The sequence below is a fragment of the Blennius ocellaris genome, assembly GCF_963422515.1.
Source record: "Blennius ocellaris genome assembly, chromosome: 14".
Lineage (NCBI taxonomy): Eukaryota > Metazoa > Chordata > Actinopteri > Blenniiformes > Blenniidae > Blennius > Blennius ocellaris.
Window position 1 is genome coordinate 27,984,152 of NC_137663.1, and position 12,425 is coordinate 27,996,576.

The window sequence follows — 12,425 nt, forward strand, 5'->3', positions numbered from 1 at the left end:
TGTGGGGACGATGTGGGGACGATGTGAGGACGATGTGGGGACGATGTGGGGACGATGTGAGGACGATGTGTGGGGGACAATGTGAGGGGGACGATGTGAGGACGATGTGAGGGGGACGATGTGAGGACGATGTGGGGACGATGTGGGGACGATGTGAGGACGATGTGGGGACGATGTGGGGACGATGTGAGGGGGACGATGTGGGGACGATGTGAGGGGGACGATGTGGGGACGATGTGGGGACGATGTGAGGACGATGTGGGGACAATGTGAGGGGGACGATGTGAGGACGATGTGGGGACGATGTGAGGACGGTGTGAGGACGATGTGAGGACGATGTGGGGACAATGTGAGGACGATGTGAGGGGGACGATGTGAGGACGATGTGAGGACGGTGTGAGGACGATGTGGGGACAATGTGAGGATGATGTGAGGACGATGTGGGGACGATGTGGGGACAATGTGAGGACGATGTGAGGACGGTGTGAGGACGATGTGGGGACGATGTGAGGGGGACGATGTGAGGGGGACGATGTGAGGACGATGTGAGGACGATGTGAGGACGGTGTGAGGACGATGTGGGGACAATGTGAGGACGATGTGAGGGGGACGATGTGAGGACGATGTGAGGGGGACGATGTGAGGACGATGTGTGGGGGACAATGTGAGGGGGACGATGTGAGGACGATGTGGGGACGATGTGAGGACAATGTGTGGGGGACAATGTGAGGACGATGTGAGGACGATGTGAGGACGATGTGAGGGGGACGATGTGAGGACGATGTGAGGGGGACGGTGTGAGGACGATGTGAGGACGATGTGAGGGGGACGATGTGAGGACGATGTGAGGACGATGTGTGGGGGACGATGTGAGGACGATGTGTGGGGGACAATGTGAGGGGGACGATGTGAGGACGATGTGGGGACGATGTGAGGACGATGTGTGGGGGACAATGTGAGGACGATGTGGGGACGATGTGAGGACGATGTGGGGACGATGTGAGGGGGACGATGTGTGGGGGACAATGTGAGGACGATGTGGGGACGATGTGAGGACGATGTGGGGACGATGTGAGGGGGACGATGTGAGGATGATGTGTGGGGGACAATGTGAGGGGGACGATGTGGGGACGATGTGAGGACGATGTGAGGACGATGTGGGGACGATGATGTGGGACGATGTGGAAGATGACGAATGTGAGGGGGACGATGTGAGGGGGACAAGTTAAGCTGTCCCACTAATAATACTGGTCCAGTCCTGTAGACCTGGTCCTCTAGACCTGGTCCTGTAGACCTGGTCCTCACCTCAGGTCCTCCAGCAGGTCACACTCCGTCTGGTGTTTGAGGTGGAGCCGGTTCAGCTGGTCTACGTGGGTCTGCTTCAGTTCCTGGGAGACCCGGACCTGCAGGACCAGGACCAGACGGGTCAGGACCCACCAACACCAACATGACTTCAGCTCTGGAGCCAGACTCCAACACCAACACCACTTCAGCTGAAGAACCAGACATCAACACCAACACGACTTCAGCTCTGGATCCAGACACCAACACCAACACCAACACCACTTCAGCTGAAGAACAGACATCAACACCAACACCACTTCAGCTGAAGAACCAGACATCAACACCAACACGACTTCAGCTCTGGATCCAGACACCAACACCAACACCAACACCACTTCAGCTGAAGAACCAGACATCAACACCAACACCACTTCAGCTGAAGAACCAGACATCAACACCAACACGACTTCAGCTCTGGATCCAGACACCAACACCAACACCACTTCACCTGAAGAACCAGACACCAACACCAACACCACTTCAGCTGAGGAACCAGACACCAACACCAACACCACTTCAGCTGAAGAACCAGACCCCAACACCAACACCACTTCAGCTGAAGAACCAGACATCAACACCAACACCACTTCAGCTCTGGATCCAGACACCAACACCAACACCACTTCACCTGAAGAACCAGACACCAACACCAACACCACTTCAGCTGAGGAACCAGACACCAACACCAACACCACTTCAGCTGAAGAACCAGACACCAACACCAACACCACTTCAGCTGAAGAAGCAGACACCAACACCAACACGACTTCAGCTGAAGAAGCAGACACCAACACCAACACGACTTCAGCTGAAGAACCAGGCACCAACACCAACACCACTTCAGCTGAAGAAGCAGACACCAACACCAACACCACTTCAGCTGAAGAAGCAGACACCAACACCAACACCACTTCAGCTGAAGAAGCAGACACCAACACCAACAGGACTTCAGCTGAAGAAGCAGACACCAACACCAACAGGACTTCAGCTGAAGAAGCAGACACCAACACCAACACCACTTCAGCTGAAGAAGCAGACACCAACACCAACAGGACTTCAGCTGAAGAACCAGGCACCAACACCAACAGGACTTCAGCTGAAGAAGCAGACACCAACACCAACAGGACTTCAGCTGAAGAAGCAGACACCAACACCAACATGACTTCAGCTGAAGAAGCAGACACCAACACCAACACCACTTCAGCTGAAGAAGCAGACACCAACACCAACAGGACTTCAGCTGAAGAACCAGGCACCAACACCAACATGACTTCAGCTGAAGAAGCAGACACCAACACCAACATGACTTCAGCTGAAGAAGCAGACACCAACACCAACAGGACTTCAGTGGCTCAGTGGGTAAGGTTCCGGTACCAGGTGTGGCTTCATTAAGAGAGGAACCGGTCTCAGCGCCCTCTAGAGGTCAACGTTCTCACTATGTTGTTTTACTGACGCAGTTTTCTGATCGTTGACATTAAACGTGAAACTTTTCTGAAACGAAAACCCAAAATGATGCGTCGTCACTTTAAAGGTTGTCATGGAAACGGGACTTTCAGTGTCCTGCTGTCAAGCTACTAGAACCTGAATTTAAACACAAGCTTTCATGTGATTGATATTATGTACATAAAAAGCCTTTCATCTTTTGTTCCTCATCATTCTCCGTCACATCTCATTAAAATACAAAAATATGACTTTTTACTATTTTGGAACCAAGAAGCTTTGAACTGTGAAACTTTTAATTGAGGAAAAACCTTTTAAGTTTTGACGTCATGAGAACAGAAATAATCAGCTTTTCCCTCATTTGATACATTTCTAGTAACTTTCTACATCCAAGTTGTATCATTATTATTATAATATTATTATTATTAGTAGTAGTAGTAGTATATTATTAGTATTATTATCATTGTTATATTATTATTATTAGCATCGTTATTATTATTATTAGATTAGTAGTAGTATTATTAGATTATTAGTATTCTTATTATTATTATCATTATTATATTATTATTATTACTATATTATTATTGTTATTACTATTATCGTTATTATTATTATTGTTATATTATATTACTATTATTGTTATTATAATAATCATTATTGTTAATATTATTATTGTTATTATCATTATTATTATATTATTATAATATTATTATTATTGTTATTAGCTGTATCTTATACATAAATAGAGAGGATGTATTTGAGAACAATGTCTGGAGAACTTCTGTAGATATTTGTCAGTTTATAGGAGAACATGAAACATTTTAATGAAATCTAGAATAAATTAATCCCACATGAGAAGAAAACACATACTGGGGGGTATGGGGGTCATTGGGGGGGGCGGGGGGCTGCGGAGCTGCAACTGTCACTTACATAAGTCCAACAAAATGCAGCCTCATTAGAAGTAAAGACAGAAGTTCTGCTGAAACTGAAGATCAAAAGTCAGAATCTTTTCTTTGATGTTTAGTTTCCTGATCAGATTCTTATGGGACAATAAAGGTTGATCAGTAACTGACCTGGAACCAGGTACTACTGTAACGTAGTACCTGGAACCAGGTACTACTGTAACGTAGTACTGCTGCGTGAGGAAGTCTGTTGTCCAGGTTGTCGGGTGAAGCACGAGCCCGCTGATGGAAGTAATCCGTTAGTAACGAGTTACTTGTACTTCACTGCGACTCAACCTCGTTTGTGAAACATGAAACGTTTTTTCACTCACAACCAAAGATGTGCCACTTTTTTTTTAGCTTTGTATGTTTCAGTCTGATATTTGTAACTGTGGAGTAACGTGTACTTTACTCGGGGGGCGACTGTAACGCGGTGAGCGCTGCTTAGTGGACGAGGTCAGTTTTTCCCGTCAACAGGAGGAAAGTGAACCAGAGTCCATGTTGGAATCTGTCAATTCAGCCTGTCGCTGCAGGAAAACGTCCAAACAACGAGCTGCGGACAAACGACGCACCTTCGTGGACCAGAACGAGCCGGTCCTCAGATCGGCCTGCAGCAAAACCCCGTCCTGCGCGTTACTTTAGAGTATTTCTACTCTTTCCTGTTGTTTTGTAGCGCAGGCGGCTCCCCGCGTCCTGCCGCCCCCCCCCCCCCCGAACCCCCCCAGAACCCCCCCAGAACCACCCCAAACACACTTTTAACTTCGCCGGACTAGCCGCTTCTTGGGATTACTGGCGAACCGATGTAACGCAACTGTAGTGTAACGCCGTTCCTTCCAAAGTAGTGTCCGCCGTCTCGCGACTCCGCGTGCGCTTCCCACACGACCGGACGTGTTTAAAGGCAGAAGTTCGCACGTCTTCCGCGGCGCCGTTACTTTAACGGGCTTTTTCCTCCGGCGAACTGCGGCGCGACGCGAAGACGAAGAAGAAGAAGACGAAGAAGAAGACGAAGAAGAAGACGAAGAAGTAGAAGAAGTAGAAGAAGACGAAGAAGAAGACGAAGAACAAGGAGAAGAAGAAGGAGAAGAAGAAGGAGAAGAAAGTTTTGGGTTCGTCAGCGAGTTAAAGGAAGAGAAAGACGCCGTGAGGAGGTGAAGACGAGCGGAGCCCCGCTGGAAGCGACGAGCAGCAACAAAAGCGAACGTTTCCATTAAAAATGCAGCGTCGAAGTCTCGTCCCGCTTCTGGAAGCTTCCGCCGGGAAAAAAAGGGCCGAAGCGAGGCTCACCTTCCTCGGCGGAGGCTGCATCTTCTCCCGGGGCGCCGCGCCGCTCCGACCACCGGCTTCTGGGGGGAAAGTTCCGACAAATGTTCCCGGAGCGACTCGGGCTCAGGAGGCCATGGCGAGTCCGCTCGGAGTGACGCGGGTCCGGGGGAGAGCGAGGACGGCGGCCGGGGGGGGGGGGGGGGGGCGGAGGGGGGGTGGGGGGAGGGAGTGGGAGGGGGGGGGGGGGGGAGGGAGTGGGAGGGGGGGGGGGGGGGGGGGGGGGTGAGAGCGATGAGGGGGGTGTTATCAAAATATTTTTCCTGAATTTAAATAACTTTTTTTTTTACTTTTGCTACTTATTATTATTATTATTAAAAATAAGAAACTAAACTTACTGGTCTGGAGTTACTGGTCTGGAGTTTCAAAATTAAACCTCTCTCTCTCTCTCTCTCTCTCTCTTTCTCTCTCTCTCTCTCTCTCTCTCACACACACACACACACGCTACATGCTGAATGATAAAATGACATTTTATTTCCGTTATGACTTTCTCTTTTCTAACTTTTAAGAGGTGAAACTTTCGTGATTTCAAAAAAAATAAATTCTGGTTTAATCTGCTGCAGATTATTTTAATCCCACTGATTCAGGTAGTTTTGTTTTTTATTTATTTTAACCATTAAAACGCCCACAATGTTTCGCCTCTCTGATTGGGCCTCCTCCGTCACGTGACCGGCCACATCCTCACAGGAAGTGCTGCTGCAGGACGCGCAAGCCTTTTCGGAATAAAACACTTTAAATCGATGAGGTTTTATGTTTTATTCTCTCTGTCTTTTATAAAGACAACTATCATTATTTGGACCGTAAATATGGTCGGTGATTAATGATCAATTATTAATTATCCGTCCGTCCGTCCGTCTATACGAGTCTCCCTGTTTGACTGTGTGCCTTTATTCTGAAGGTTTTGTCGGACTTCTTGTGCTTCCGGTGTTTCCCGCCGCCTTGACGGTTCCCCGTGTCTCCATGTCTGTCCTCTGAGCGTCTTCATGTTGGTCCCGCGGAGCTCCTGCCTCCACCCGCCTCGTTCCTCCACCCGCTGCTCCCGCTGACATGTGGCGGAGGTTCCGCACCGCCCGGGGGCCGCTGGGCTCTGCAGCCGGGAGACCTCCACCCGCACCGGGGGTCTGCCGAGGCCTGAGCGCCGGGACCCCCCTCCGGAGAGACTTCTTCAAAGGTGGGAGGACGGAAAATACTCCGGATTACTTGACACGAGTACAAGTACACCGTGGTATTACAGCCACAGTAAGCAGGGCTGGGAAGGTTACTGCTGTACCCTGTAATCCGTTACAGTTACACGTTACCTGTCAAAACAAATGGAATCAGTAACGTACTCTAAGTACTCAAATAAAAGGTAACGTACCAGAGTACTTTTAGTTACTTTTGGAGGACTTCAGCAGCAAACAGAGAATAAAGACAGTAAATACTAGAATGTTCAGTTTGTTGACGCGTCTTAAACAATAAACTAAGTCACTGAACAAGTTTAAACCTCAGGAACTAATCAGGAGTTTAATTAAAGAATTAAACAAATAAAACTAATTATTCAGGTGTTTGTCCTCAGAACTGGTTCTCATGTGGTTTTCTCCATAAATATGAATGTTTGACGTTCTAGAGACAGAATCTGGAGCAGAAATCACTGATTGATAATAACTAACTAACTAACCTGTTACTCTTAAACATAATAAAGTTATGTCACGTGGGTTAACCTGAAAACATGAGACGTCTGAACGTGTTAACGTCGTCTTCCTGCATCAGCAGCAGCTCTGGTTCTAGCAGTTAACCAGCAGGTCACCAGCAGGGTTACTAGCAGGTTACCAGCAGGTTACTAGCAGGTTACCAGCAGCTTACCAGCAGGTTACCAGCAGGTTACCAGCAGGTTACCAGCAGGTCACCAGCAGGTTACCAGCAGGTTACCAGCAGGTCACCAGCAGGTTACCAGCAGGTTACCAGCAGGTTACCAGCAGGTCACCAGCAGGTTACCAGCAGGTTACCAGCAGGTTACCAGCAGGTTACTAGCAGGTTACTAGTAGGTTACCAGCAGTTAACCAGCAGGTTACTAGTAGGTTACCAGCAGGCTACGAGCAGGTCACCAGCAGTTAACCAGCAGTTAACCAGCAGGTCACCAGCAGGTTACTAGCAGGTTACCAGCAGGTCACCAGCAGTTAACCAGCAGGTTACTAGCAGGTCACCAGCAGTTAACCAGCAGGTTACTAGCAGGTCACCAGCAGGTTATTAGCAGGTGACCAGCAGGTTACTAGTAGGTCACCAGCAGGTTACTAGCAGGGTACCAGCAGGTTACCAGCAGGTTACTAGCAGGTCACCAGCAGGTTATTAGCAGGTGACCAGCAGGTTACTAGTAGGTCACCAGCAGGTTACTAGCAGGGTACCAGCAGGTTACTAGCAGGTGACCAGCAGGTTACCAGCAGGTTACCAGCAGGTCACCAGCAGGTTACTAGCAGGTTAGAAGTTAATAAAACTAGTTGAGTCCTGGTGAGTTCCAGTGGACGTGGTCCCAGTCCTCCAGACCAGGACCAGGACACGGGTCTTGACGGTCTTGTCCTCTGTCCCCCATGTGGTCCAGACCTGGAGGTCCAGCTGGGCGCCATGAGGACCAAGGTCCTGGAGGCCCTGCCGGGCAGCTCCTGGTCCCCCCTCCCCCCAGCGCCCCCCTGCCCCCCGAGAACACTGACGTGGTGGTGGTGGGGGGCGGAGTCGTGGGCTGGGCCTCCGCCTACTGGCTCCGCAGGAAGAGCAAGGTCCGGGTCCTGGTGGTGGAGCGGGACCAGACGGTGAGACCAGGACCAGGTCTGGGACCAGGTGGTCCAGGCTCCTCAGCCTGGAGCGCCTCACCAGCTACACCCTCTACACCATCACCAGCTACACCATCACCAGCTACACCATCTACACCATCACCAGCTACACCATCACCAGCTACACCCTCTACACCCTCTACACCGTCACCCTCTACACCCTCTTACAGCAGAGTTGGAGTGTTTTTGAAAAGTTGTGTTTTCAGAGGTCCGTTGTTTAACCCAGTGTGTCTGCTGCCCCCCCCCCTCAACCCCCCTGCTCCACCCCCCCAGTACTCCCGGGCCTCACCGTGCTCTCAGCAGGGGGCATCCGTCAGCAGTTCTCCCTCCCAGAGAACATCCAGCTCTCTCTGGCCTCGGCCGACTTCCTGAGGAACATCAACGTAGGTCTGGTTCTCCTGGTCCTCCTGGGGGTCCTGGTTCTCCTGGGGGTCCTGGTTCTCCTGGTCCTCCACAGCAGAACTTTAGATCTGGGTCTGTCCCCGATCAGGACCACCTGGGAGTTCTGGACCAGGACCTGGTAGACCTGCAGTTCAACCAGTCTGGGTACCTGTTCCTGGCCAGCGAGGCGGCGGCCCACATCCTGGAGGAGAACCACCGGACCCAGAGGTGGGTTCCCCCTCCATCATCCCTCATCATCACTATATCATCCATCTATCCCTCCTCCATCCCTCCTCCCTCCATCCCTCCTCCCTCCCTCCCTCCTCCTCCCTCCCTCCCTCCTCCCTCCTCCCTCCCTCCTCCCTCCATCACTCCTCCCTCCCTCCTCCTCCTCCACCCTCCCTCCATCAGTTCTTGACTCCGTCAGTGTTTCTTCTTCAGAGAATTCGGAGCCAAAGTGTCTCTTCTGTCGGGGGAAGCAGCTGAAGGAACGTTTCCCTGGATGGACACCTCGGGGGTGGTGCTGGCTTCCTATGGTGAGAACCTCCTCCTCCTCCTCCACCACCACCACCTCCTCCTCCACCTCCTCTGAGTGTGGCCACTGGGTGCAGTGGCAGAGCGTGGCCACTGGGGGTCAGTGTGTCTCTGTGTGCAGGTCTGGAGAACGAGGGCTGGTTCGACCCCTGGACGCTGCTGAACGCCTTCAGGAGGAAGGCGCTGGCCTTGGGGGCGGAGCAATGCTTCGGGGAGGTCACAGGTGGGTTTCACACCGACACCCTCACACTGACTTAGAGGGAGAACTCCTCTCTGGACACTCAGGATGGACCAGATCAGACGGGTTCAGACCAGATCAGACGGGTTCAGACCAGTTCAGACCGGTTCAGACCAGTTCAGACCGGTTCAGACCAGTTCAGACCGTTTCAGACCAGATCAGACCGGTTCAGACCAGTACAGACCGGTTCAGTTCAAAGAAGAGACATAATTAAATTTTCTTTGCGTCTCATGAGATAAAATGTGATTTTCTTTTAGTCTCATGAGATAAAATGTGATTTTCTTTGAGTCTCATGAGATAAAATGTGATTTTCTTTGCGTCTCATGAGATAAAATGTGATTTTCTTTGCGTCTCATGAGATAAAATGTGATTTTCTTTGAGTCTCATGAGATAAAATGTGATTTTCTTTGCGTCTCATGAGATAAAATGTGATTTTCTTTGAGTCTCATGAGATAAAATGTGATTTTCTTTGAGTCTCATGAGATAAAATGTGATTTTCTTTGAGTCTCATGAGATAAAATGTGATTTTCTTTGAGTCTCATGAGATAAAATGTGATTTTCTTTGCGTCTCATGAGATCAAATGTGATTTTCTTTGCGTCTCATGAGATCAAATGTGATTTTCTTTGCGTCTCATGAGATCAAATGTGATTTTCTTTGCGTCTCATGAGATAAAATGTGATTTTCTTTGCGTCTCATGAGCTCAAATGTGATTTTCTTTGCGTCTCATGAGATCAAATGTGATTTTCTTTGCGTCTCATGAGATCAAATGTGATTTTCTTTGCGTCTCATGAGATAAAATGTGATTTTCTTTGCGTCTCATGAGATAAAATTTGATTTTCTTTGCGTCTCATGAGCTCAAATGTGATTTTCTTTGCGTCTCATGAGATCAAATGTGATTTTCTTTGCGTCTCATGAGATCAAATGTGATTTTCTTTGCGTCTGAGATAAAATGTGACTTTCTTTGCCTCTCATGAGATAAAATGTGATTTTCTTTGCGTCTCATGAGCTCAAATGTGATTTTCTTTGCGTCTCATGAGATCAAATGAGATTTTCTTTGCGTCTCATGAGATAAAATGTGATTTTCTTTGAGTCTCATGAGATAAAATGTGATTTTCTTTGCGTCTCATGAGATAAAATGTGATTTTCTTTGAGTCTCATGAGATAAAATGTGATTTTCTTTGAGTCTCATGAGATAAAATGTGATTTTCTTTGAGTCTCATGAGATAAAATGTGATTTTCTTTGCGTCTCATGAGATAAAATGTGATTTTCTTTGAGTCTCATGAGATAAAATGTGATTTTCTTTGAGTCTCATGAGATAAAATGTGATTTTCTTTGCGTCTCATGAGATAAAATGTGATTTTCTTTGCGTCTCATGAGATCAAATGAGATTTTCTTTGCGTCTCATGAGATAAAATGTGATTTTCTTTGCGTCTCATGAGATCAAATGTGATTTTCTTTGCGTCTCATGAGATCAAATGTGATTTTCTTTGCGTCTCATGAGATAAAATGTGATTTTCTTTGCGTCTCATGAGATCAAATGAGATTTTCTTTGCGTCTCATGAGATAAAATGTGATTTTCTTTGCGTCTCATGAGATCAAATGTGATTTTCTTTGCGTCTCATGAGATCAAATGTGATTTTCTTTGCGTCTCATGAGATCAAATGAGATTTTCTTTGCGTCTCATGAGATAAAATGTGATTTTCTTTGCGTCTCATGAGATAAAATGTGATTTTCTTTGCGTCTCATGAGCTCAAATGTGATTTTCTTTGCGTCTCATGAGATCAAATGAGATTTTCTTTGCGTCTCATGAGATAAAATGTGATTTTCTTTGCGTCTCATGAGATCAAATGTGATTTTCTTTGCGTCTCATGAGATCAAATGTGATTTTCTTTGCGTCTCATGAGATAAAATGTGATTTCCTCCTGCAGACTTTAGTTATTCCACCAACGTGTTGCAGACGGCCGACGGCGAGCAGCTCAACATCCGGAGGATCAAGACTGTGAAGGTGAGGAGCTGCTCTGACTCCTGTTCTTTGACCTTTGACCTCCTCTCAGAGACCAGGTGCTTGTAGCATGTAGCATTAGCACGTGGCCTGACCCGCGGTGTGTTCAGGTGCAGATGCGCGGCAGCCTGCAGTACCAGCCGGTGGAGTGCACCCTGGTGGTCAACGCCGCCGGGGCCTTTTCCGCCAAGCTGCCGGAGATGCTGGGCGTCGGCCGGGGCCTGGAGGGGGTCCCCCTCCCCGTGGAGCCGCGCAAAAGGTGGGACCCCGACGGCCACCCGGGGCCACGAGGTCCCGGTCCCGGTCCGCCTTGTGAGCCCGTTGTGAACCTGTTCCAGGTTTGTGTACGTGGTCCACTGCCCCGGGGGCCCCGGGCTCCACACCCCCTTCGTCATCGACTACTCAGGAGTCTACTTCAGGAGGGAGGGGCTGGGGGGGAACTACATCGCTGGAGCCTCACCGGACCAGGTCCTGACTCACTCTCTGGTCCTGGTCTACACTGGGCCCACACTAGACCTGATCCCCCTCCTCCTCCCCCTCCTCTTCCTCCTCTTCCTCAGGAGGAGGAGCCAGACGTGGGGGACCTGGAAGTGGACCACCAGTTCTTTGAGGACAAGATCTGGCCCAGTCTAGCTGCTCGAGTTCCCGCCTTTGAGAAACTGAAGGTACGTTCAGGCTCAGACTCAGACTCAGACTCAGACTCAGACTGACTCAGACTCAGACTCAGACTGGGCTGCCCCCTGCTGGCAGCAGTGTGACCCCCCCCCCCCCCCCCCCTGTGCAGGTGAGCAGCTCCTGGGCGGGTTACTACGACTACAACACGTTTGACCAGAACGCCATCGTGGGCCTGCACCCGCTGATCGCCAACATGTACTTCGCCACGGGCTTCAGCGGCCACGGCCTGCAGCACGCCCCCGCCGTGGGCCGCGCCGTGGCCGAGCTGGTCCTGGACGGGGGCTTCAGGACCCTGGACCTCCGCGCCTTCGGCTTCAGGCGCCTCCTGCAGCAGGAGCCCATCCTGGAGCGCAACATCGTGTAGAGACACGCCCCTCCCCCGACGGCTGGACCGGTCTGGTCAGGTCTGGTCCTGTCCGGTCCGGGTCTGGTCCGGTCCGGTCCGATCCGGTCCGGTCTGGTCCGGTCCGGTCCGGTCTGGTCCGGAAGGAGGTCGTGGAGGCGGCTCGGCGAGGTCTCCTCCTCCTCCGAGGGTCAAACTTCACAACAGGATCAGTTTCAGCGTCGGTGAAGTGAAAATGACTTGAAGGTGAAACTGAAGTGAAACTAGAATCTATTTGTGGTTCTGAGGAACTGAACCGTTCAGTTTCACCAGAACGAGTCCGACCTCCGGGATCGTTTCTGTCTCGTCACCAAATACTGTGAAAACAGGAAGCCTGTCAAAATAAAACAACTTTCACGTAA

The 12,425-nt window shown here is 49.8% G+C and overlaps 1 protein-coding gene across 1 annotated transcript; it reads left to right on the plus strand.

The window, feature by feature from the left end:
* Positions 1 to 6,092: 6,092 nt before the first annotated feature.
* Positions 6,093 to 12,425, plus strand: foxred1 (FAD-dependent oxidoreductase domain containing 1; the record flags this gene model as incomplete). Its single annotated transcript, XM_080509080.1, is given in 13 exon segments — positions 6,093 to 6,216; positions 7,621 to 7,704; positions 7,707 to 7,828; positions 8,123 to 8,132; positions 8,135 to 8,232; positions 8,340 to 8,458; positions 8,672 to 8,766; positions 8,886 to 8,987; positions 10,933 to 11,009; positions 11,117 to 11,265; positions 11,345 to 11,474; positions 11,567 to 11,671; positions 11,791 to 12,425. Coding segments are annotated over 13 exon segments (1,470 nt in total). The 3' UTR covers positions 12,046 to 12,425.